The sequence below is a fragment of the Arvicola amphibius genome, chromosome 6, assembly GCF_903992535.2.
Source record: "Arvicola amphibius chromosome 6, mArvAmp1.2, whole genome shotgun sequence".
NCBI classification, from domain to species: domain Eukaryota; kingdom Metazoa; phylum Chordata; class Mammalia; order Rodentia; family Cricetidae; genus Arvicola; species Arvicola amphibius.
In genome coordinates this window covers 51,407,785-51,432,539 of record NC_052052.2, presented here as the reverse complement: position 1 = coordinate 51,432,539, position 24,755 = coordinate 51,407,785, and the positions used below count along the sequence as shown (strand labels likewise).

Here is a 24,755-nt window from a genome sequence, read left to right as displayed (position 1 = left end):
CCAGATACAAAGATATGAAAGACATGAATGTGAGAAGCGCTAAAGCATTAGTGCGTGTTTCGATGTCATAAGGAAATATCGGAAGACTCAGGGGCAAATCTGACAGTTCTTCCCAGTGTTCTGTAGATTCAGTGCAGTCCAGTTCAGGCTGTAGTAAATACATGTGTAAAGAACTGGAGATCAGAAGTCATTTTAATCTTACGTGGAAAGAGTCAATATGACAGGAAACATACAACTGACAAATACCAAAGCTTCTCCAGACTACCTGAGAGTAGGGTAACCAGAGCCTCTAGAACCAAACACCCTTGCATGGGCAGTTTGTTTAGTTACAGTGTTGACCCTGCAGAGCTGTGACTTAGGGCGTGTTATTAAATGAAACGGTGATAATTGGCTATCAAATGGGAAAATTAATTTTGTCACCATACTCATTTCTAACATAAAAATAAATCCCACATAGATTGTATATCTAAATAGGAAGTGTAAGATACGAAGGTTTTAAATAATAGATGATCCGAGATTGGCAAATATCCTTAATAGGACAGCAGAATCAGTGTAACCATAAAGGGAAGGTTTGTAATTTAGGCTACATTAAAATTAAGAATTTTCATTAAAATGAGTAAAAATGCAAGCCTCACGTATTTTCAGTTCCTGCAGCATAGGACTTATATCAAGAGTGTGTAAACAATTTCTGTTGATCAACAAAAAAGGGGTATGCTAACCAGAAATTGCTAAGGATTACTGGATGGACTGGAGATGGGTTGGTGCTTAAGATCTGTACTTGCTCTTTCTGAGGCTCTGGCTTCGATGTTTAGCACCACATGGCAGCTCACAAACATATGCAGATCCGGTTCCAGGGAGTCTGACCCCATCTTCTGGCCTCTGCCAGACATTTGACACATAAAAATATCTACAAGCACAGCACCCGTACATATAAAAAGTAAGATGCTTCTCAAAATTAAGAAATTATGCCTGCTGGCCTGCCACAGTAGGTCCTACTACCATACTACAGGTATATGGTAGGGAAGAGGGTAGGATATGGATGAGGGAAAGCCTGGGCTAGTTTAGGGGGTGATGCCCACAGACAGCACAGCCCCTCCTCTGGGACCAGTAGTTTAGAGCCCTGTGGCAAGTGTTACATCGTGTCTCCCTAGCCCATGATAGATACACGAGGAGTCTTGTTCCAAAGGGCAAGGAAATTGGACTGACCTGGTCACCTTTTAAGTTTGCCTTATGTGTGTGTGTGTCTGGGGGAGGGATTGAGGGTTAAGATGAGTGAGTGTTATTTTTTAAAATCATTTAAAATTTTCTTCCCTTATAAAGGAGATTCTGCACATACTAACTCCCTTATAAAGGAGATTCTGCACATACTAACTCCCTTTGTATGTGATAACTCATGCTTATCAGTCTTGCGTGGTAGGAACAGGAAAAGTAACACTGGTTTCTGAGAGAAATACCAAGTTTAGTAGGAGAACCAGCCCAAGATGAGGGAAAAAGAAGATGAGTATGCAGCATGTACTGAAGAGAAATGTGGGTCCAGAAGCCATGCACAACAGACACCATTGCAACAGCATCCCTAAGGGTTGCAAAGAAGGTGATTATCCTAAGGTCTGTGAAGAGAGGACCTCAGAAATGCTGTCTAAGGACCACATGGCAGGTACAAGAAGGCTACTTTGAGAGGATCTTGAAGGCACTCGCAGTCGACCTATGCATAGAGATAAGAGTGTGGGGCTCCCGGGTGGTGGAAACTCCTAGAAGACTGTAGTTGTTAATTCTGAGAGCACTGTTCCCCTGAAGTGGGGCTCAGTAAATGGGTGTGGAGTGAAGCTTCTGGATAGACAAGAAGAGACAGTCATCAGGACATAGGGCCCACCAGGAACCAGTGCCCTTTTGTCAGAACCAGCCCTCTCTCAGTCTCTTCTACTTTTCATTTTACATCTTCCCCTCCACTCTCCAGAGACCAGGTTCAGAAAAAGCACTCATGCCCAAAAGGACACTAGAAGTTTCTCCCTCAATGCCAGTGACCCCTTTGACTGGTTCCCATTGCCTGTGGAGCCAGGGAGGATGTAGGGCAAGGAGAGAAGATGGGCATCAGATCAGAGACAGGTACAGGAGTAGAACCTTCTGGAATGGCCGAATCTTGGAGTCTCTCTTCTCCCGGCAGTTCTTGAGATGTGCCAGTACTTTCCTTTGGAGACCCTGTAATTCTCCTTTTCATCCCTTTTTCTGTACTGTTTATTTACCTAAGCTTTTATTCTTTTTTTTTAAGTTCTTTTAGCCACATGTCCTTCACTGTGGTACAACCTTGAGCCTTTCTCCTAGTCAAGTCTGCTGGCCCCATGTCACTTCATACCCCTCCCTGCAGTCTGACTCTATGGGTGAGGGGTCACCTTATGTTCCCACTCCCAGTCTCCTGGAGATGGGGAAATAGGGATAGAATTAAATAAAACCCAGCCTCAGGGATCTGTTTTTCCTTTCAGTCCCTTTATTGTCTGAAGCTTGGGACCAGGCATGATTAATCAGTCTAGGTGTAGCAGGGCCCTTGACACTCTCCAGGGGAACTGCTGGCCTCTTAGAAACGGGGCCTGCCTTTGGCTCTTAGACTGAATTCCAAGCTTTGGCCTGTCAATGTTCAACTAACCCCACAAAACCTCTAGAAGTTTGCGACGGAACCGAAATCCATACCAAGCAAGGAGGTGCAGTCAGATGTCAGAGAGGTCTTTCTCTTTGATGTGTTAGCCCTCTGTCTTTAGCTCATGGGTCCTGAGGAATCTAAGCCTTCCCATGCCCGCTTGGGGTCCTCCTGATGTCTCTTGGGTTGCTTTGTCAGGACTACTGCTTCCTTTTTCCATCTCCAGGAAGAGAAACTGCAGATAATCTTTTAAATGAAACCATTTGTCTACTGGCAAGGGAAATTCTGCTAGAGAAAACCAATGTCTGTTTTCCCTGGGAGAGAGTATTAATAGCCCTGTGTCACAGGTCCAGGGCCGTGTGTTTCACACATAGTGACAGGCTAGTTGAGCTTGCCCAGGATCGGGGCTCTGGACATAATGATGCAGGAGAAAGAAGACTTACCTTTACTGAACCTGCCTGGGACTCGTGTCAGCAGCCCCTGTAGCACAAGAGGGATAACAGATGTGCTGTGAGCACCCTCCTGGCCAGGAAGACCCAAAGAAATGGTTCACTGAGTACCTTAGGCTAGGTTTTACAAAGAGAAAGTGGGAAGGAGAGTGCAGGAAGTACAGCCCAGCAGTACTGAACTAGGGGTGGCTCTGTACGACCTCTGTTGAGAGGCTTCTCTGAGAGCTTTTCTCCCTGAGGAAAGGATGAGGCTCACCTCTGGGGAGCATTTGTAATGTGGAGGCTTGATGACCTGCCTCAGGGTCATGGTCAGAAAACACAAGGCTTTTCCTCCTGCTTCAGAGGTCCTTCTGAGTTTTATTCAGTGCCTTTAGCACAAAACACTCAGGACTCGCATACAGCACGTAGTGAGACAGCGTTTCCTGTACCGCATTGAACACAAATACTGAGAATAATGGCTGAATGGAGTAGAAGGCAGTATTCTTCGCCTGTAGCTGAGAAACTTGGGGCTCGAAGAGGTGTATTTCCGTGTAAAGGTTAACGCAGAGAACTGAGGTAGAGCCGAGGATTGGGTTTAGATCTGACATCAGACTGTGAGCAGCGAAGTTCTGCAGCAGGCAGCCCCATCTGCTTCGGCTGCTAACTCAGCAGACTCCTCAAGCAACTACTCTTCTCATTTGTGCCTTGTCTTAATATCTCTTCTCTAAAGATCTAGCTAATACACCCCCTTTTCCTCAAACTCTTCCTTGCTAACTGGTGTAAAGCACATTGCTACGTGGAGGCTATGCCTGTAGCTCCAGGGATACTACAGGTGGTACACAAGCCGGGAACTAAGCTGGAAACTTAAAAGCACAGAGGCAGAGACACACAGAGACATGGGTCACAAGAGTGCCAAGTTTATTGTGCTCTGAGGAAGCTTATATAGGGCTCTGGCCACGCCCCAGCTCTCGGATCTTTCAGCTGCAGCCCCACCAGCCTGCCATTAGGGTCTTGTGCTCAGAGCAGCTGCATGCTGCTCAGAGTAGAGGAAAACAAGTTGTTTTGTTCAGAGCTGCTGCAAGCATAGGAAAAAGAAGCCACTCAAAGGAAATTCAGGGTCCCAGGACCCACAGCCCCCAGTAACTCCCAACAAATTGGCATAGTTCTTCCTATCTCATTTGCCTCTGGAACCTTCCTGGCTGTCTGAGAGAGGTCAAGTTTGGAGGCCCCACCCTCCCCTGAGACTTAGCTCATTGACTGCCTGTTTTGTCAGTATCTCCTTGTCTCCTTGTGTCCCTTCCACACCCAGTAGATTGGAATCTTGTAGAACAGAGGGAAGAACTTCTATCTTTAGTTTTCTAGCACTTGATACTGGGCGTCTGGATTATTATTAGGGACCAATAAGTAATTGTGTTAGTCAGTTCATTTGTAAGATGTCAACAATCAACTGAATGATTTCGAGTTGCAGTTTTGAATGTACTTAAGGTCATATTCCATAGTAAACATTTGTGGTACTTAAGTCAATTTTCTTATTTTTTTATTAAAAAAATAAAAAAGTAATTTTTGCGAGTTAACTTGAGTAGGATTGGATTTCAACATGACACTTTGCTGTGCGTGACCCCTGTGAGTCTTTTGTAAAGGTATAAATGATGAGGTACCTGTCGTCTGGATGGCTTGGTGAGGTTGGGAAGAAATCAAACTTTTGCTTTTTCCTAACTAGGGCTTTTGCTAGTGTTATTTAAGTCTCACATTTCCAAGCTATTACACATTAGCCAGCCTTTGAGATTTGATCTCTCTGGGTAGAGATGAGGAACAAAGGAATAAGACCCAATTATCTGAGGGTCTGTTCTTGGTTTTCTGTTTCCTCAATTGCCATTAGGACTTCGTATTGGTTTCTCATTAGTTCCAATTATGGAAGAATCTGTCAGTAAGACAAAAATGATTAACACCATCACAAATTGGATTGCAGTTTATATGATGCTTTGTCTAATTATGGCTTTTGCACAGTTGAATTAACTTTTTGGGTTACTCTTACTAATGCCAGTGTTTACAATATTAGCCTGAGTTGTTGCATTATCTGATATATCTTCCACCTCTGAATTATTCTGTCATGAGCTGTATATAAAGGACAGGAAGCAAATGTCTGGTCCATCTGCAAAAGATGGAGTCAGCCTGGCAACATGTACACCAAGTTAGAGTAGCGTCTGAGCTGCCATGCCAAGCCCTGTTTCCAGCACTAGGAGTGCAGCACTGTGGTGGTGGCAGGAAGGAAGATGAACGTGTGGCGGAACCTGTCCCAGGCTTTGTCTACTCATGTAACCTTCATGGAAGCCCACGGGCTACCAACTATTATCTTTCTAATCTGACAGTTCGGGAAACTGAGGCATAAGAAGGTTTTTAAGATTTCACTCATTTGCAAGACTTGAAACTGTGCCATCTAATTCCAGAGAGCTCTCTCTTCTTAATCACTATACCCAAAGGGCTCAGCTATCTCCATAAGATTTACTACACTCCAGGTCCTGGAGTGGGGCGAGGACATTGTCAAGGTGTGTGAAATCTCCCTAGACTTAAATCATAGGGATTTTTAAAATTCAGGTGTACTTTTTGAGGACTGTGTACATGATTATTACTTCTGTATTATTTCCTTCCTTTCTTTCACCTCCCCTCCAACTCCTTCCATGTTCCCATCACTCCCAAATTCATGACCTCTTGTTTAATGATTATTGTTTATATATGTATATACACACACACACACACACACACACACATGGATATAGAGGATTAGACTCAGCCTTTGAGGCGCAGAAGGTGTCCTGCCTGGCTGCCCTGCTTAGCAGACACAGAGGGACATGATCCAGAAAGATTTAGACACTGGGAGTAGTATAAGGAAATGCTCAATGAAAGAGACATTTTCCATTCAAACCACCAAAGGGAGCAAAGGGTACATGCTCCAGGATCTGTGAAAAAGACAACAGGGAATCCTGTTTGTTCAGACACCGATGTAGCTCCTGGATTGCATGGCTCTCATTTGATCAGAACCATTGTCAATCTGTACTTGTCAATCTCCATAGCACTTTCGTAAATTTGTACTATCAGTGTCTTCCGAAATGGAAACTAAGGTTCCATATCTATATTTCAAAGCATTACCCAAAATCATATAAACAAAATTGAAGTCTAAGTATTAGGAAATACATCAAACTAAATAACAATTATTGTAATGACAAAATGATAAAAGAAACAACAAACATGCATATGGTGTGAAGTTTGGGCTAACCTGTACTACCTGATAAATCACTAGTATTATTTGGGGATTTGAATTTAACTTAATTAAAATTGAGTAAAATAGAAATTTAGTTGCTCAGTTTTGCAAGCCGTATTTCAGTTGCTCAGTAGTGACATGGAACTCCTTGCTAATTGCTGAACTGGACATTTTCAACACAGAACACATTCGTGTACAAAGACTGTGCTACTAAGATAGGACTGGCCTAAGCATTTTAAATATATTAGCATGTATAAACAATCCTATGAGGAAGGTGTTTTCTAACTGCATATATGTGAAAACTGAGGCATAAAAAAGGATTTGAACTGTAACCAAAGTCACAGGATGAATGAATCTTTAAATACTTCTCCATTATGTCATCCCATTATATTAGGTTCTATATAGCATAAATATTAATCAATATTACAGAATTGTGTGTCCAAATGTAGACCAGAGTTAGGCCTTGAGCAAAGGAAACATCTGTGCTAAGTTCTTGCCCATCTAGGACCTTGCAGTTGCCCCTAAATGTTCCACACAGGAGGCTGGTGGTCCATGTGGAATGGTCTTCCCACAAATGCCAACCTGCCAGCTAGCTTAGTCAAACAACTCATTTGATTGACCTTATTCGTCAGATCATTCCTTCTAATGGCTGAATCAAGAGTTGATGAAGTCTCAAGACATGTTCAAAATTCACCTTTTGTCTTTTTCTGTGAAGGGTCTCAGACTGTTTCGTCAAGAGAATCCTCTTTCCACATGCCAGCACTTGAGATGAAGAGACTCAGTAAATCCTTGTGTGAGCCCTACCTCTGCCTCTGAGCAGCGTGTGATGAATTACTTCACATCTCTGAAATTCAGTTCTTTCAAACGGAACTGGAATAAAGGATGCAGTGTTGGCGGGTGCTTGCAAATGCTGAAGTACTGTTCTATAGCTATAAAGTGAGACATAATTATAACACAAATGCTAGAACTTGGGATGTTTTTCTTCCATATGACCCTATAAAAATTTCAAAGCAGTTGTGGTAGGATAAATTACAGGATAATGGACTCTTAAATCATAACATTTGCAAAGTCTTTAGTTTTTCTGTTTGTGAGTAAGGTAGGGGCTCAGAGAATGTCCGCAGGGAAGATGGATGGGGTGCGGGAGAAGCGTGTGGAGGTACAGCAGAAAATTGCCCCTTGGTTTCACTTTTCCTTTTAAGTTTTGTTTTGAACCATGTTCCTTTATATGAACTATGCCAAGTTCTGAGGAGAGAGAGAGAGAGTCAGTAAGTGGGAGGCACTGAGCTGGTTCCTTGAACCAGTAAGCTTATTTTCTTCATAGTTATTTTTCAAAACAACACAAGATATAATTGTTTGCCAACAACAACAACAAAAAAAATCAACTGAGCAGTCACCAACTGTTAGGCATTGTGCAAGGTTCAGAGAACACACCTGATTTTAAAGGTGACTATTTTTTGCTCGGTGCTCATTCTTGAGTTGCTTCTTCTCCTGGTCAGCAAGCTTTCTGAAGAATTCGGAATAAACTGACATAGATTGTATGAAAGACCCCAGCATTGTGGAAGGCTGTGCTTGCTAGAGTCGCATCCCATGCATCATTTCCCCGTGTAGGAGTGTAACCTGTAGGTTTCACTACAGATTGTGAGATGTGTTTATTCAGAAAGGAAAAAAGGCTTCCCCACTCACCATCTCTTGCTATTCCCTGATTGTAGTTGGACCTCTTGTCTTGGGGGCTCACGAGGCCTCAGGAAAAGGAGAACGGCACCGTTCAGATTGATGTGGTCTCATGGAGTGAATTACCTGTGTGCTGCTGTTGAGCTCAAGATGGCACCCAGCAGTACAAAGAAGCTTCCTCACTGGAAAACTTGTTAGAGCAAACTTCTTGCTGATTCAACCAAGTGTGGCTGGTGTCTGTCTCAGGACTGGAGAGTAAGGGTCTTGAAGGAACATTTGGCTCTTAGGTTTCCAGCAGGTGTATTAGAAGACCTGAGTATAATATGTACTGAGAACAGCCGAGGAAGAACCATTATCTGGTTCCATTCTCTCATTTCAGAAATAGGGGAACACGTTCAAATTTGTGGCAGAATTGAGGGTTACTAAAACTTGGATTTTTCAAGTTGTTGACTAGGGCACTCAATATGCTCCATAGTACACAACATTTCCAAAATCATTTACCTTTATATGACAATTAAATTGAAACCAGAAAATGAGAAAAACAATGAGAAATCATGGGCTTCAGAGCCCCAGAGAACCATGTCAAATGTTGGCGCTGGTTTTTGTATCTGTATGACCCCAAAGGCTGAACACTCTGATTCTTTGTTTCCGTGGAAAGAAAGCATATTTACCACTTAAAGAATTTCTTGCAAATATGAATAATTGCGAACATTAACACAGAGTATGAAAATAGCTTACCATGGTACCCAGATTATCTTAGGTATCTGATGTTTGCGTGAAGCAGCGGAAGATACGGTGGATTCTTTAGAGGTAGTTCACGTGAGGGTGCTGTGATAGTGAGGGACGTGCCAATGGTGTTGGTGACGGCGACAGTAACTGCTGGTTAGACATCTGTGTTGTGAATACTGTCTCAACATCAGCACACTGATTTTATTATCTTTCCTACTTTATAGCAGATGTTTATTTCCAGATTCTACTATTTTCTCATTTTAACTCCCTAGTTGTTACCTTCTAAGCTTAGATAAATCCATGGTGACTACTGACTAGGGGACACAAGGTCAAACGCCATCAGTTTCTTCTTTCCTCATCTTTGAGACTTCTTAGAATGGAATGACCTTGTAATGTTGGAATTCCTGCACTTGGCACAAATGGAACCAGTTAGTGAGGTCCGTCGGCAGGAATCCCTGAGCTCTTTGTTACCCGAAGGCCCAACAGTTGTCTGCCTACTTTCTGTCAGGGATCTCACACCAATACTTTTGACACCCCAGTATTTTGAGATGTTTAGACAGTAAACATTGGCTCGCTGGCCTTGGAGAAAAACCTGACTCTTCATGGTGAAGAACCAACACTTGGTAGTCATATTATCTTAGTATAAACCACAGCCCCGCTTCTTAGAGCCCTGTGCCCTGGTGATGTTTCCTTTCCTTCCTAAGCCTAAGTCTCCTCACTTGTAAAATGAGGATAGTAATAGTCCCAGGCATATTAGTAAGCTGTTTTACAGAGAAAATAAAACACACTGATAGCAAGGTCATACAAGAGAGACAGTTAAAATTTGCTCGTATTTTGAGGTTCCAAAGTTTCAATGTTCTAAACCGGGGACTCCAAACTCACTGGAAAATGTCAGCACTGTGTGCTTGAGTAAGAATTTCATACACAGACATGTCAGCCAGATACTGCACCTAAGAAGCTGCAGGCCAGTCTTCCAGTGAGGGGAAGAGGGCTGAGTTACTGTAGTCTGCGGGTGAAAGACACTAGAATGTGCGGGAGCCATTGTTACTTTTTCCACAGAGCTGACAGCCACAAAACCCCATCTTCAATGTGAGCCCTGGCTTGGATGAGGGTATCTTCTTTTCTCTAGCCCCTATATCTCCTGGAAGGGCTGATCTTGACTGAGACTATGCATTGTATTCTATAGGGACAACCTCTGTCTTAAAGAACAGAACAGTAAGCTTGATCTGAAAGCAAATAGGTTTAAGACCTCAGTTACCTACTTGGTAGAATTGACAGAGACTTTGGAAGAACTAGGCTTCCCATGCTGTTGGACATCTGAACATCTGGGCCTGAAGGTAGACTTGGGAAAGATCTTGGAGCAAGTTACTGCTCCCCCAAGTCAGGTTCTCCTTTCCCACTTTGCCAAGCAAATGAGTCCATCAATATCTGCAGACTTGTTGCCTGTTGTGACATCCCCTATTCTGCCTTTCGCTTAGCAAGTCTTGGAGAATCTGAACTTGAGATGTGTGGTTTCTGAATGTGGACTTATCCTTCTGGGTTGAAATTCTTCATTTAAGGTTCTCTCTACCTCACCAGACTGCGTGCATGCGAGTGCAAGGTCTTGTTTAATTAATCGTGTATTTATAAGCATTCTTATTCTCAGTCTGGGCCCTGGCTAGCAACTCCCGTAGGCACGTGAGTAAGGCAGTGCTAACTTCTTACAACCTTTATCGAGAAATTTGATATTTCAAAATTCCAAGTATCTTGTGCTGGGGTAGTCAAGGTCCATGAGATTATTGAACAGGGAGACAACAAAGTTCCTAGAAGCTCTGAGGAAGTGGCGCTCACTGAAGACTAACCAAGGGTTGATTTGGGAGAGGGGTTGAAGAACAGCAGCATAGGTTCCAGGCAGAGGAAGGAGCTCGCACAAAGCAGGTATGAATGAGTGAGCATCCTGCAGTGCAGATTGCGAGCAGGGTAGTGTAGGCGATGCGTGAGCTCAAGCTGTTCTCTCCACATCCCAGGGTCTGCCCTACCCTGCTCATCTGTCATCTCTTCCTACTGTCGTCATGCGGATTTGCATGTAACTGGCTCCCATAGCATGCTGCACCAAAAAGAAAAAAGAAGCCAAGGTTCTAGATGGCTATTTGAGTAAATGAAGGTGGAGGAACTCTTACTAACTCTCTTTGTGTTAGCAACCTCTCTTGCTCTCCCAGTACCAAGGAACCCAGGGAGCCGTGTGGACACTGCTCCCCCACACCTCTCTTGTTGCTGGGAAGCTCCCTGCTGCGTGGAATTCTTAGAATGGGAACTCACCTTTCACACTTGGAGCTTTGTGAGGGAGTAGAAATAAGAACGGAGACATGAATGTCAAAAAGATTCAGACATTTGCTTTTGCCTGCCTTGGCACTGGGATACAATGAGTTAAACGGGATTCCAGCCAGAAGGACTTGCTTCTTGCTAACACTTTGACCTTGGACATGTCACTTGGCCTCTGCAGACCTGCTTTTCCTTTGGCGTCTGTCTATGGCATTAATTATATCTGCTAGACAGTGTTAATATCAAGAGATCTATGTCATGCACAGCATTGAGAATGGTATTTAATGTGCACAGATGTTTCATGGCTGCTGCTCTTATGTAAATAATTATAGTTGGTATTATTCTGACAAGGTTAGATGCCGTACATGGACAGAGTCAAGCAAGAACAGAATATGCTTTCTAGTTTGCCCACAAATAGCAAGCAAAGTTTTTTGTTCATTTGGTTGGTTTTTTTATTCTATAATCTTTGAGATTACACATGGAATTCTTCTCCTTGTTATGTGGCCTTTAAAAAAACGTGCTTTTTGCTTGTTTTTAGATTTCTTGTCTGTCTTTCTCTCTCTCTTAAGAAGATTTTGTTTGGTTTTACTTTCTCACAGGAGTGATTGGAGCAGATGTGAGAGGTCATGGCCTCATCTGTGAAGGACAGCCAGTGACGTCACGGCTGGCTGTCATCTGCGGAACATCATCTTGTCACATGGGGGTAAGTGTGCCACGAAGACAAGGCCATTACATACAGTGGCGGCAGCCCAGGGCAAAATCTTGAACTATTGGCTCCGTCACCTCCTCCCCTCTTTCTGTCTCTCCCTTCCCCATCTCCTTTGGCCAGGTCTTTTTCCAGAGGCCAACTTGTTGGAAAAAGATGAAAGGGCACTCCCTGAGTGCACCTGGGTCCCAGAGATGACAAAGCCATCCAGACATTTCTCCTCAGCGGGTACCTACATCTCCCCTGAAATGCCTGTGTGTTTTCCTTGGCCACTGAGCTCTCCCTCCATTGATATAAATCCATCTCCCTGGGAGCGTCCTGATGATCTATAGAATTGGGCTGCATATCATGACTTCAAAAGAACACTGATAAGCAATTTTCACTTTGTTAATTTTTCCTCCATGAATTAGTGGGAAGGCTTTCTCCAAGATTGCAGCACAATTTAGTGCCTGCCCTAAAATTTATATCTTTTTTAAATGCATGAGTCTGAAAGCATTCCATTTCGATAAGTACCCATTTCTACCATATTTTTATTTAAAAGTCATTACTCTGTTAAGCTAAGATGGACGACCCCTTGGATTTTTCCCAGATGAGTAAAACCAAGGGGAAAGTGAAGGAGGAGGAGGAGGAGGAGGAGGAGGAAGAGGAGGAGGAGGAGGAGGAGGAGGAAGAGAAGGAGGAGGAGGAGGAGGAGGAGGAGGAGGAAGAGGAGGAGGAGGAGGAGGAGGAAGAGAAGGAGGAAGAGGAGGAGGAGAAGGAGGAGGAGGAGGAGGTGGTGGTGGTGGTGAACAGAGTGGTGTCGGCTACAGGGCAAAATCTCTGCGAAGAGAGAGCAAAGCTATTAAAAACTGAGCTTTTCTTCACAACTCAGTGCTCTGTGTGATATTGACTGGATCTTTCTCTTTTGTCCTGGCTGCCAAACTCTGGGAACAAAAGGGCAGCATAGACTCCCCATAGATGAGATGTACTTATAATAAAATATTGTGACTCAGGGTTCTCAGAAGTGTCTTCGGCTGGAGCTCATAACACTGCACTTAACTGGCTTTCGAAGTCCCACCCACTCTCCTCCAGATGCACTACACTGGAAGGACAGACCTACAAAGGCTAAAACTGCTCTACTACCAGAAGTGTGGAACAGCGAGCCAGCTCTCCTTTCCCTTGATGTGGATGTAAGCTGCGAGTTTTTCCTTACTGAAATGACTTAAACTCATTTCAATCGCTGCTATCTTCAGTGGGACATAACTTATCTAGCTTCTCAAGTCTGAGTCTCAGACAAGTCCGAGTTTGTCCCTTCGTTGAAGCAGTCAGCCCCTGTGGATGTGAGCTGACGTCATAGCTGACCTCACTACCACACTCTTTTTTTCAGGGTGTTGCTGACTTTCCCTATAGTAGCAAACTTTTCCAAATTAGGAAAATAAGACAGAAAACTCTTTCTTTCCTCAATGTCACAAAAACGGTAGTTTCTGGAACAAAGAACTTACAGCTAGCTCTGTATGTTTACAGAGCTCCTCTTTTTCAATACCGTTTGATATCATGATTGCTTATCACATGCAGAATGGGGAGATTGTAGGCTTGCTGGTTACCAGATGCAGGTTGTAAAATCTACTTGTAACTCTTTTGGCCCTGTGACCTGAGTGAACAGCTCAACCTCTCTAAGCCTCGGGTTCTTCCTCCATCATACAAAAGGCAAGACTGTTCCATACAGTGTTTGGATAATGTGCATTTTATCCAATGTGAATATGACATGCACATCGTAGAGATTTAAAAATAATGATGATGTTCCTATAAAAGTGTCCCAGTAGCATAAGTAGCTTACATGGGACAGCTGTTGGGGTTTTAACAAATTTGATGGGCAGCTGCATTGGATAGAGTGAATGGCAGTCATAAAATGTCAGTTTATTGTCTTACATTGGGCAGGAAATACAGTCCCCTCCACCACCCTGCTTTGTACTTGCTGCTGGGAAGAGACCTTTAGGCTAAAGGGATTAATCATCAGCTTTAATGCTATGTCAGGAGGGTGAGCCTGTGGTCTTGCGTACCTTTGATCTCTCTCAGGTGCTGGGAACACAGCAAGAAGGCAACAATAACACCTTTGTGAGGTCTAGGAGAAACACAGGTCTCAGGAAGCATGCCCAGAGAAGCTGAAGGACCCCTTTGTTGTGAGTCTGGCAAATAAAGCCACCTACTGTCAGGGAACATTCACCAACAGAACACAGGTACCAAAGGGACCCTGGTTTGTCAAGAAGTAGTTTAAATGTGACCTAAAGCATTCACACCCCCACCCCAACCCCTGTCTGTCATTTCTGATATTTCCAGGTCAATGAGTAACTGAGGTAGAAATCCCTGGAATATTTTGCACTGATCCAGGTTGCCTCTTTCTGATTCACCACAATGTAACAAATGAATAAATGAATGGCCAAATCATTTCGTATTGGTAAATTCTCTGAAGGCCTTCATCTCCACGTCCCTGTTACCACCAGGAATGGGGAGAAATGGCCTGAGGCAGAACACAAGACCCACTAATGGGGCCTTTGATATTTTAGAAGATACAAGTGTGGGCTGCACATTTATCTTCCCTGTGCGCGATTTAATTAACAAGGGGGAAACGCTGTTCTTTTTTAACTTTATGAAAGCAGAGCAGCTTGCTCAGAGTTAATCACTCCCAACTCTTCAAAATGCAGGATCTCACACAGCAGGGGTTAGCCAGAGGCCAAGAAGTCACAGGGTCAGGGAACAGATCCTTGCCACAGCTCCAGCACCCCCTTTATGGGAGCTGTCAAGTCAGGCAACAGCTCAGCAGCAAGTTCTCCAGTGAACTTGTCCGAAGGGGAGAGGAGTATTCTCCAGGACAGCTTGGTGGGAGCCGGGAGGTATGGCAGTTCCTGCATCTCACATGAACCCAGGTTCAGGAACGTTCTGTCACTAAGTGGACATTGAGCCTCAACGAGGCTTTTGTTTTCTGGTCTACTTCCTACGGGAATTTAGGTAAATACATTTTCTAACAGTGCCTGGTGTCTTTGCTTCTTCATCTGTTATATGTGGACAGTAGTATCTTCCCATGGCAGTGTAGAGAGTTAAGTCAGGTCACCTTTATGAACAGGTTGGTAGCTATTTAAGATGGTTTATTAGGGTTAGAGCATCATCATATGGTAACCACTTAGAATTGAATGTATCAGAAGAAATTCCTCTTTAGTTTAACATAGGAAATGCTTAGGGATATGTGTTCATAATATTAGTAAGCATACACGCCTCCCGGTTCTATCAGCTGGGAGGACAGGAAATTGTACAGATATAATGAAAGATGTGGGGCCAAGTATGCTAAAAGAAAGGGGGTATGTTTCACTAATAGTTCTTGGGCGTTGAGGGCGTAGTGATGACGTTGGATTTTGCAAGGAGCCTATGGCTTCATGGCCAGAGTGCTGGCCAGCAGGAGAGAATAAAGCCAGAGACAGTGAGCATTCACTCTGTATGCTCTTCTCTCCTTCATTGAGACAGACCTCTAGAAGATTCCATCTCTGTCCCTGCCACCACCGTGCCCTTACCCTGTGCCCTCAGAAGGAGGGTCTGATCTCCTCCCCACGGCTCTGGAACACACTGAGAAGCATGTGGATTGCCTGTAGTCTGACCTCTGTGCTATTGGGAAAGGCAGAAGACTCTGCCGACTCTGGGCTGCCCTCAGACCGCACCATGTGGCTAGAGCTAAGGTCTTTGGGTAGTGTCACTAATGACTTGCTAAAGCTGTCTCGACCCATCTGAGAAAAATCCTCCCCACGCTCCCAAAGGAAAGGGTGACTGGGTCTAGCAGGGGTGCAAAGGATGTGCAGCACCTGCCAGGGAAAGGGGAAATGCCCGTTAAACCACAGTGAGGGCTTGGAAGGTAGCTTGAGTCAGTAAAGTGTCTGCCTCCCCAGCATCAAAACCTTGAGTTCAGTCTCCAGAATCCATGTGAAAATACCAGGCCTGGTAGAGTATACTTCTAATCCAAGCAGAGGGAAAGCAGAGACAGGGGTGATCGCTGGGTTCCCTGGCCAACCAGCCTAAATTTATTGGTAAGCTCTGGACCAATTGAGAGGTCTTGTCTCACAGGAGGTGTGTGATGTCCCTGAAGCTAAATCCTGAGGTTGTCCTCTGGCCTCCATGAACACAGACATACCTGTATAGTATGTAACCCCCCACCCTACTCCCCCAGAAAGAGAGAGAGAAATAGAGAACTGGAGAGAGAACCTCATCCACACATGCCTTTTAAAAGCCACAGTGATGAGATTCTTGGCATGCTGACTGTAATGGTGAGCATGTGGGAGCTAGAAATCACACACCACTGCTAGGACAGTGAAGAGCACAGCTGATTTGGGAAACGTTTTATCCGTTTCTTAACCAGGTCTGTCTGCGGTGATAGAATCCAGCCATTTCATTCCTATGAAGGCTGGGCTGGGCTGTCTAGCATTGTAGGTCTGGAAGCCCACTAGGAACACAGCAGGTGGAAGGTCAGAAACCAAAGCCTCGCGAGACTCTGCCTGGCATCTAGCCTGAGCCTTTTCATCAAAAGACTCCAGCTTGCCCTTGTGAAACTGTAAAAGCAGTGAGGGAAAAAAAACAGGACAGCCATAGTCAGTTCCCTCTTGAGGAGCCCTGAGTATTTGAGGAGTTGGGTGGTAGATGTATTTTCCTGGCAAGGGCACAGGGAAAACAGGAGAGGTTAGAAGGTTCTAGAAGACGCTCCTGATGGAGTGACACTAACAACGAATACTTTTTGCATTCTCTAATAGCCTTTGAGGATATCTTCGTCATAACTTCATGCATCTATTAGAGTTATCCTGTAGGCACACAAGGAATGATCTGAAGCTCAGGGAGAAAAGCTAACTATCAGGGTCCTACACAAATACCTAGGTTTGCAACTTCAACTGTGAGAGTCCAGAGCTCCTCTGGGCTTTTAGCAGCGATAGGAGACACAGGCTGGACGGCGGACTGGCTCTGCATACATGTGTTTTGTGGAAAAGGGGCAAGAGTATCACGAGGCATATCTTTCCCAAATGCTGATGGGAACTGCAGAGTTGGGCCTGGACCACACACTCTACCACAATATCCATTTGCCCTTCTTGACAGTCTTCCAAATCACTGCTGTTCAGAAGGCCACTAGCATAAAAATAAACAGCATCACTTGTCACCGTCCTCCCCTGGGAAGACAACATTTCTAAGACTCTATTTAATCTTCCTTCTTCCCCTGCTATTTTGTGGTCACGTACTAAATCTGGCAATTTGAAAACATGCCACCAACTTCCCAACTCATGAAAATGTTTTTTTGTGGAAGAGCATGAAATGAAAAACACATTGATTTCTGTCCCTCTTTCTGTTTAGTGGGTTAATGGCTCTATGGCTGCCGAGGGAATAAACAGCAGTGATGGAAGGGTTTGTGCCTTCCCATGGCTCAGTGGGTTGGACTTGATGCTGGAGACAGCCACTATGGGGTCTGCACTGAGCACTGTGCAAGATAAAAGTACTGCAACATACATGAAGTCACTGGGTCCCATGTGGCTTCAACTCAGAATTTAGTAAACTGCTTGTTACCCCCTTTTTAAAAGATTCTCTTCTTCCATTCAGTTGAAGTGCACAAGCTCCTATTGCCTATTATTTGACATGTTGAGTCAGTATTCACACCTTTTATTTTTTGCTATAAGAAGCAGCTTGTCTACTTTTCTTAGCCAGTGTTTAGAGTTCCAGAAGAAATAACATCTAAGAGACCAAAGGTCCAAACAGAAATTAGGTTTTTGAGCAAGTGGCTGAAAGTTCCTTCTTAGAGGAACTCCTGCCAATAGGACAGACAGTTCAAATGGGAATGTTGAGTGGATATTTTGGCTATGGTCCTCAGGATTTAGTATATCTTCCCTCAAAAGAGCTAAGTCTTAAGTCACCAAGAAGTGAAAGTCACTGTGGTGCTGTTGTGTATTTTCAAACTCCTGAAGAACTAAGGAAAGTGATGTCAGAGAAAGAGCCACACTCAGTAGCCATTCTTTGGGTTACACTGTGGAATAATGCCAGCATGTGGTCTGTACCTCCTGAGGATCATGGAAGGATGTCCCCAAACAGTGCATTTTTTGTTAGCTTGCTCCTAGCATTATACTTAACATACAGCAGATGCTTAGTGTATGTTAGGTGACTACATGAGCAGACACACCCAGAAGAGTATAAGGCAGTAACTGCAGAGGTTTGCTGAAGAACAGATCACATCTTACAAGTTGGATGTCTCTGTTATGGTGGAATGACAGGGAGTGCAGCCAATGGGAGCTTCCAGGACATGAAATAGCCAATTCATGGTGAGTAAGGCTTTCTCTTCTCTCCTTGACTACACACTCTCTCAACACAACACAGAAACCTAGGTTGATACAATCCCACGGGAACTGAGCTGTTTGCTAAATTATATCTTAAAGCAGTTCAAAAACAAACATATTAAAGTATCAGCCAACTCCAGTTGTGAAATCTCTGTTTGATTGGGTTTTCAACCAGTGGCTTTGTTTTATATACAGCCGTGTAAAGAATGAGCTCTGTAACTGGGAGGATATTTTTGAGTGACAGATCTCCTGGCTGGGTACTTTCTGACATAGACTAGTTAGGGCTTTCATGACTCATGCTCCTCTGGTTGCCTTAATGGCCCCAGGTTTCCATGTAACTTCTGGCTGTGTGATTGGTATAATATCCGAAGGCATAACTTGACTTTTCTAAAGCTGGGCATGGCCCCTGAGAAAATGGGGTGAGTCACAAAGGGGATGGGCAGTTATTTTGGGGTACGACTTTATTTTTCTGTGATATGCAAAATTATGCTCTGATCAGCTCATTGAGAAGGGGGTCATGAATACTAAGTCAGATGGCTTTGCTCTTCGTGGAAATCCCTGCACAATTCTGAATCCTAGCTGAGCATAGCACACCCTGTGATCTCGCTGCTCAACTCTCACTCATTCCTGGTACCCCGCAGCTTTTATTCTGTATTCCGTCAGGTGTGCCCATATACGCTTAGCCAAACTCATTTGGCCAGATACATTTAAGCATAAGAACTACCAGGTTTATTTAACAACTATTCTATACTACCAAATAAATTATTAAGCACCTTTGATATTTATAATTTTGTAGATAGAACGACTATACTAGACCTACATTTACTCTTCCTAAAAAGAGACATGCTTTTATCATTTACCTTATCACACACGTATTAAGCACTTGCTGTGCTGTTACTCCAGCAAATGTTGTCATCACTGTATTGTGAGACCGGCGTTCGTATGAGGAAAATGAATGTTGGAGAGCTCTGAGATGCAGGAAGGGGAAGAACTGAGGTAAAACTATGGTATGGGAATCCAAGGGTTACAACATTGGTTGATAGTATGTGTTTACCACCAAAGTTCTGTCACCTCCATGAACCTTTTCTCCTTCTTGTACCATCTGTAGTTCACTACACCTCCTATTGTCCAGCAGAGCTCAGTTGTGCCGTTTCTCATTCCATGTATTCACATCAAACCTGAGTCCTTAACAGTTGGGAAATGTCTACTTCAGTGGTCTGTTCTTGGGGCATATGTAAAGATTTAACACATGGCTTAAAAATCGTAAACCCAAGACAGATATTAATAGATGATAATTTTTATCCCTAGTGAAATGGGTAGCAAGCATCAAATCACTAGTTTACGGATGTAAAATCTAGGTCTAAGAAAGAAAATTTTTTTAAAAAAATAGTACCTAGGTTTATACATTTTATTCTTGTTACAGTTATTCTTGAGAGAGGTTCTCACTGTGTAACCCTGGTTAACCTGGAGCTCACTGTGTAGATCGGCCTAGCCTCAAACTCACAAATGTCTTACTTTTTCAGTCTCCCAAGTACTGGCATTAAAGGCTTCGGGCACTGTTCATGTTTGTAAAGAGGAAGAATTTGTTGGATAACAGGTCAAAGACGAGGGGTACACTTATATCTAACAATAATGATAGCTAGGATGTATTGGATACTTATGTGCCAGCTTCTTTCCTAGGCAATCTGTATATAGAATTTCTAATTATAACAACTATATTATAGTCATTTTATAGTTCTTAACTGGATAGAACACTCACAACTTATAATAAAGGTTTAATTGCCATATTTTTCTTTAGAATAAAGGATAATATTAATATATTCAAATTAGACAGAAGTTAAAGCCTTAATTGGGGTTCACATAAAATACTAAATAGATTACATTTTCCTATCTATATATGTTGAAAGTGATATCAGAGAGGCTATAAGGTGTATGCAGTGTTTTTACATAAATTTTTTAAAAGCCACCCTGGTCCTAAATGAATATTTTATGACTTCCCTGGAACTAGTTTGGGCTATGGGGTATGCTCTTGAAAATCTCCCAGAACCTGAAAGGAACCAGATAATCCATAGAGAGAAAGCAGACACCATGAATAAGACCCCACTGATGAAGAATGGACTTGATCTTGGTGCTTGTTCAGCTCTTCTTGTTTATGGAGTTTCCTCTTATAAAGAACTGACTTTTATCTCAGTGCTTTGCAGCATGTGAAATGGTTAAGGAATTCGGTGTACAGAATGTGGGAGGGCAGTCAGAACATGTGATGCTTTTTTTTCCTTTATTCCGTTCCTTTCCCCAATGAAAGCTCAAAGGGATTGAATGATTTCCTCAGTGTCCCACAGCTGATCAGTGCAAAGGCAACGCGTTGGGCTCCCACCTGAGCAAACCCCTGAGCTACTTCAGTGGCTTCCTCAGTTCCTTCTTCATCGTTTGCTCAGATGTCAAGGATCCCACAGTGGGTCAGCATCTGCTTTGTTACAGGAAGGACTCCACGTTACATGCCACCAACCGTTAATCCTCTCCAACCTCTCCTTTGAGCTGTAAGCCCTTGCTGCTCAGTTAGTGTGCAAAGCACAGACCCAAGAAGCTCCAGCCCAAACCATGAGGGCTGATTTAGCAAGGTTTTCTGGGAAGCAGTAGATAAGAATCTGTCGTTTCCTTTAGCTTTATTTATTTACTTATTAGTGCCAGGCTAATACCCGGGGCTTTGTGTATGGTCAGCATGTGCTCCACCAGGGAGGCGCTCCATGAGCTGCAGAATCTCTAATTGAAATGTGACACGGGCTCTTCTAATGGAGATTTTAAAAGACCCGCAGCAAGTGTCATCAGAGGACAATTGTATCTTTCCACAACTGTTTTCTCAGTCCCTAGCAACGAACCCTTTACATAGATGAGAGCCTAGATGCATGCTAGATGGTTATGAGAGTGAAGTAAACTAATAAAATATGAATAATATCTAGCTGGAATACCAATTCCTGATGGGTTTGGGGCACACCACAGCAGTCTCTCAAGCCTTTATCCTTTCAAAGAAGATGTCCTCTGGTAGGCTTAGGTCCAGCTGCTCTGAGGAGCCATGACAGAGAATCTGGTAAAATCTGCTAACAATTAGCGACCGTGGAATTTTTATGTTCTCTTGAAGACTAAGAGAGCCTGTTTGTATCTCTCAAAAGACAAACCCAGAAACCAGAGTGCAGATGCACCAGGGCACAACAGGAAACCGCAAAAGCCTAAGATCTTTCCATGTAAATAAGGAGCTGGCGTTTCCTTTTGAACCCACAGTGCTGAGTGGAGGACAGTGCTTCGTCCAGATTTTTGCCCTGCCTGGGTTTGAGCCTGAGCATAGTTAAAAGGCCATGCCACAGGATAAAACACACACACACACACACACACACACACACACACACACACAAAAAAACACTTAAAATGTTTGGTTTGATCAGGACTTCAACAAGCTTTTTCTGTGTTGGTGAATAATTCGGGGACACAGGTGCAGTTTATACTCGAAAGGATTAATTGCTCTCCCTTGTTCTCCTTGTAGTGATATTTGAAACCCCACTTGCCTCCACAAAGTTTATATTAACTCATATATATGCACGGGACAATTCTCATTGTTAAAACCTCTCTCCTATATTTTACTTCGGACCTCTGGTCCAGGAGCAAAGTGAAGAAGCATTAGTAGCAATTAACATACGTTTTTGTGTGTGACCTTGATGTCCATAACCTGATTTGATCACTCTGTTGCACTGGGAAGAAATACATACCATACACGTGATAGGTTTTGTTTTGTTTTGGTAGTTGAAAATGTGTTAGATAATAACCATCGATTTTGTGATGAGAAAGGCAGACCTCGTTCCAGTGTAAAACACCTGAGCCCCAGAGTTTCTTTCTTTGTTCAGCATCTACTGTGAGCCAGACGTGGGATACATAACAATAAATAGAAGTAGACCTTGTATCAGTTACCATCCAATGTAATAGATGGATGTCAAGCCTGTAATGAGAGATGTATAATTCTAAATTATGAGAAATGCTTTGCTTCCATGCCCTCCCAGAGGAAGTATAAATTGCATAATCATGTCAAAAACATTTAAGAATGCAAGTGTCCTATAGTCTACTAATTCCATGTTTAGGTAAGAGCCAGGGGAAACTGTTGCACTAGTGTACCAATATAAACCCAGAATGTAGTCCAATGCATCATGTATCATAATAGCCCCAGCTCAGATTTCCATTAGTAGAGGGCTAAACTATTTTATTTATATGCTGTTGTAGTTGCTTAATGAAGAAACTGCATTTGGATATAATGGAGAAGTCAAGCAATCATAAAGTAACACAAAAGAGAAATGAAAGAAATAGGTACAGAATTATAGCATCCATAGAAATTCTAAAAGAAGTAAAGATAGATGATAGAACTCAGGGATTTGGGCTGAGCCTGGGAAGATAAAGGGGTAACTTTCACGGACACTAAAAACTTAGTGAATTACGTTGGTAGGCCCTGAAGGAGATAAATGCATTCAGGAGTGGTCTAAAGAACCTGCCATTTGTTGGTAACGGACACATAAGTACTTATCAGTTTGTAAAATGTCCTGTAAGTTTCATCTTTTCTTCTACATGCGATATTTGTGCTGGAACCACCTTAAGAAGATCCATCATATGGCATAGAGCAGTGTGTCTGATCGTTGGGACTGTCCAGTGGACTTTAATAAGGCAGTGGTGTTTGAACTGGGGGACTGAACAAATGACTAAGCATAGACCAATGGTGGGGGGAAGGGAGTGTGTGTGTGTGTGTGTGTGTGTGTGTGTGTGTGTGTGTGTGTAGCTGGCAATGGAAAGAAAAATAGAGAGAGTGTGGCAGCAGATGTCAGGAACATTCACAGCACTGGTGTGAGGCTGGAGGGAAGGCTAAACTCAGGAAGCTGGAGAAGCAGCCGAGCAGAATGGACTGGGACTGTAAGCATCCCATTAAGGCATGTGACCAGGTGGGTAAAGACTTTAAGCACAAGGGATGACATCTGGTTTACCAGGTGTATAAATAGTTTCAGTTTGTAGAACATATTGAAGAGGCACCTGAATGGGGGCTGGGAGGTCAAGTAGAGAATACTGGAAGTTGGGGTGAGAGGATGTCAAGGGAGTTTGTTTGGGGTTGTGATGGAAGACATCTAAGAGATGGTAGGTCCTATCATTAGCACTTTGGACAAGTAAAAGCAATGTGGTTAGAGAGTGGATGCAGGGGGGGCAGCTTGGTTAGAGAGTGGATGCGGGGGGGGCAGCTTGGTTAGAGAGTGGATGCGGGGGGGGCAGCTTGGTTAGAGAGTGGATGCGGGGGGGAGGGGCAGCTTGGTTGATGCAGGAGGGGCAGCTTGGTTAGAGAGTGGATGCAGGAGGGGCAGCTTGGTTAGAGAGTGGATGCAGGGGGGGCAGCTTCCTCCATCGTCTGACAAAGGCAGAAGTGAGAGAGGGCAGTGGACTACTTGGCTTTTGGGGGGCAGGCTGAACTTATGGGAGACAGATTTTTCTCCTAATACTGCTAGGGTTTTATATGAGAAGTTTTACAACTTGGCCCTTGATTCTTAACAAAGATCCTCCCAAGAAGCCACCATGTAAACACAATACTACTTCAGCCATCGTCCTGCCCCAGTGCCTCACCCGAGTGTTACAGTGGAAAAGTGTAAGAAGAAATGTCAGAAGCCCAAATGAAAGGGTCCTTTAAAAATTCCTCTACCTGTTCACTGTAAAATTCCAGAGTCAGAGACGTGAAAGTCAGCTTCAAAAGGAGTCCCAGAGTGATGGCTGCCAAGGAGGCAACAGAAGGGCTCTTGCTGTGTCACTTGTACCCTGCACTACAGATGTTTGTCCTTTATGGCCACAATCTATAAAGGACATTTAGCGGGATAATTGATATGATAAAGTTTTACCTTAGATCCTAGATTTACACCAATGCTTAGTTCCTGACCAGATAATAGTGTATGTGATATACAGGAATATCCTGTATTTATAAAATCTACTTGAAGTACTCAGGTAAGAATAAGCCTTATAGCTGCGAATTGCTCTCAAATCATCCAGAAAAGTTATATAGCACACTGTACATGTTTGTGTGCTAGTATCTGAGTGTGTATGTGTGTATATATTTGTGCATGTGCACATGAGCACACGTACAACAGGGACAAAATGTTCACATTGGGACTATTTGGATGAAGGACATGGAGAAATTCCTTGTACAGTTTTACCCATTTACTATACGTGTAAATGTTTTTAAAAATCAAAAAGGAAAGAAGGGAGGGAGGTGGAGTAAGATGGGTGGGAAGGAAGAATGAGGAAGCCATATGAAGACCAGGCTCTGCTTACCATAACTATCCTGATAAGCTGGTGTGTCACTTATTGTGCCCATTCAAATTCCAATTGAGAATGTGCTTTAGAATTTACTTATAGAGTGGGATTATATAACTGCTATGTATCCGGTCTCTTTTTCCCAATAAAAATTGTTTTACAGCTGATCATATTTTTTTTCTAGCACTGGAAGCAAAAAACTGATATTGTTACCATAACATTATTATTGCAAACTTAGTGGCTTAAATAAACATGTATACATATATATATACATATATATATATACATATACACACACAGAGAGAGAGAGAGAGAGAGAGAGAGAGAGAGAAATAGAAAGAAAGAGAAAGACACAAACACACACACACTAGTGTTTCTAAAGGAAACA

General features: G+C 43.3%; 1 protein-coding gene across 6 annotated transcripts in view; it reads left to right on the top strand.

Annotated features, from left to right (window-relative positions):
* Fggy (FGGY carbohydrate kinase domain containing) overlaps positions 1–24,755 on the top strand; it is a 368,123-nt gene that overhangs the window by 192,529 nt on the left and 150,839 nt on the right. For 4 of the 6 annotated variants that reach the window (XM_038332750.1, XM_038332751.1, XM_038332748.1 and 1 more), the window contains 2 exons: positions 11,617–11,720; positions 12,716–12,892. In XM_038332750.1, coding sequence (XP_038188678.1) covers positions 11,617–11,720; positions 12,716–12,892 — 281 coding nt within the window. The remainder of the gene's footprint in view (positions 1–11,616; positions 11,721–12,715; positions 12,893–24,755) is intronic. The other 2 variants (XM_038332754.1, XM_038332752.1) reach the window with 1 other exon arrangement.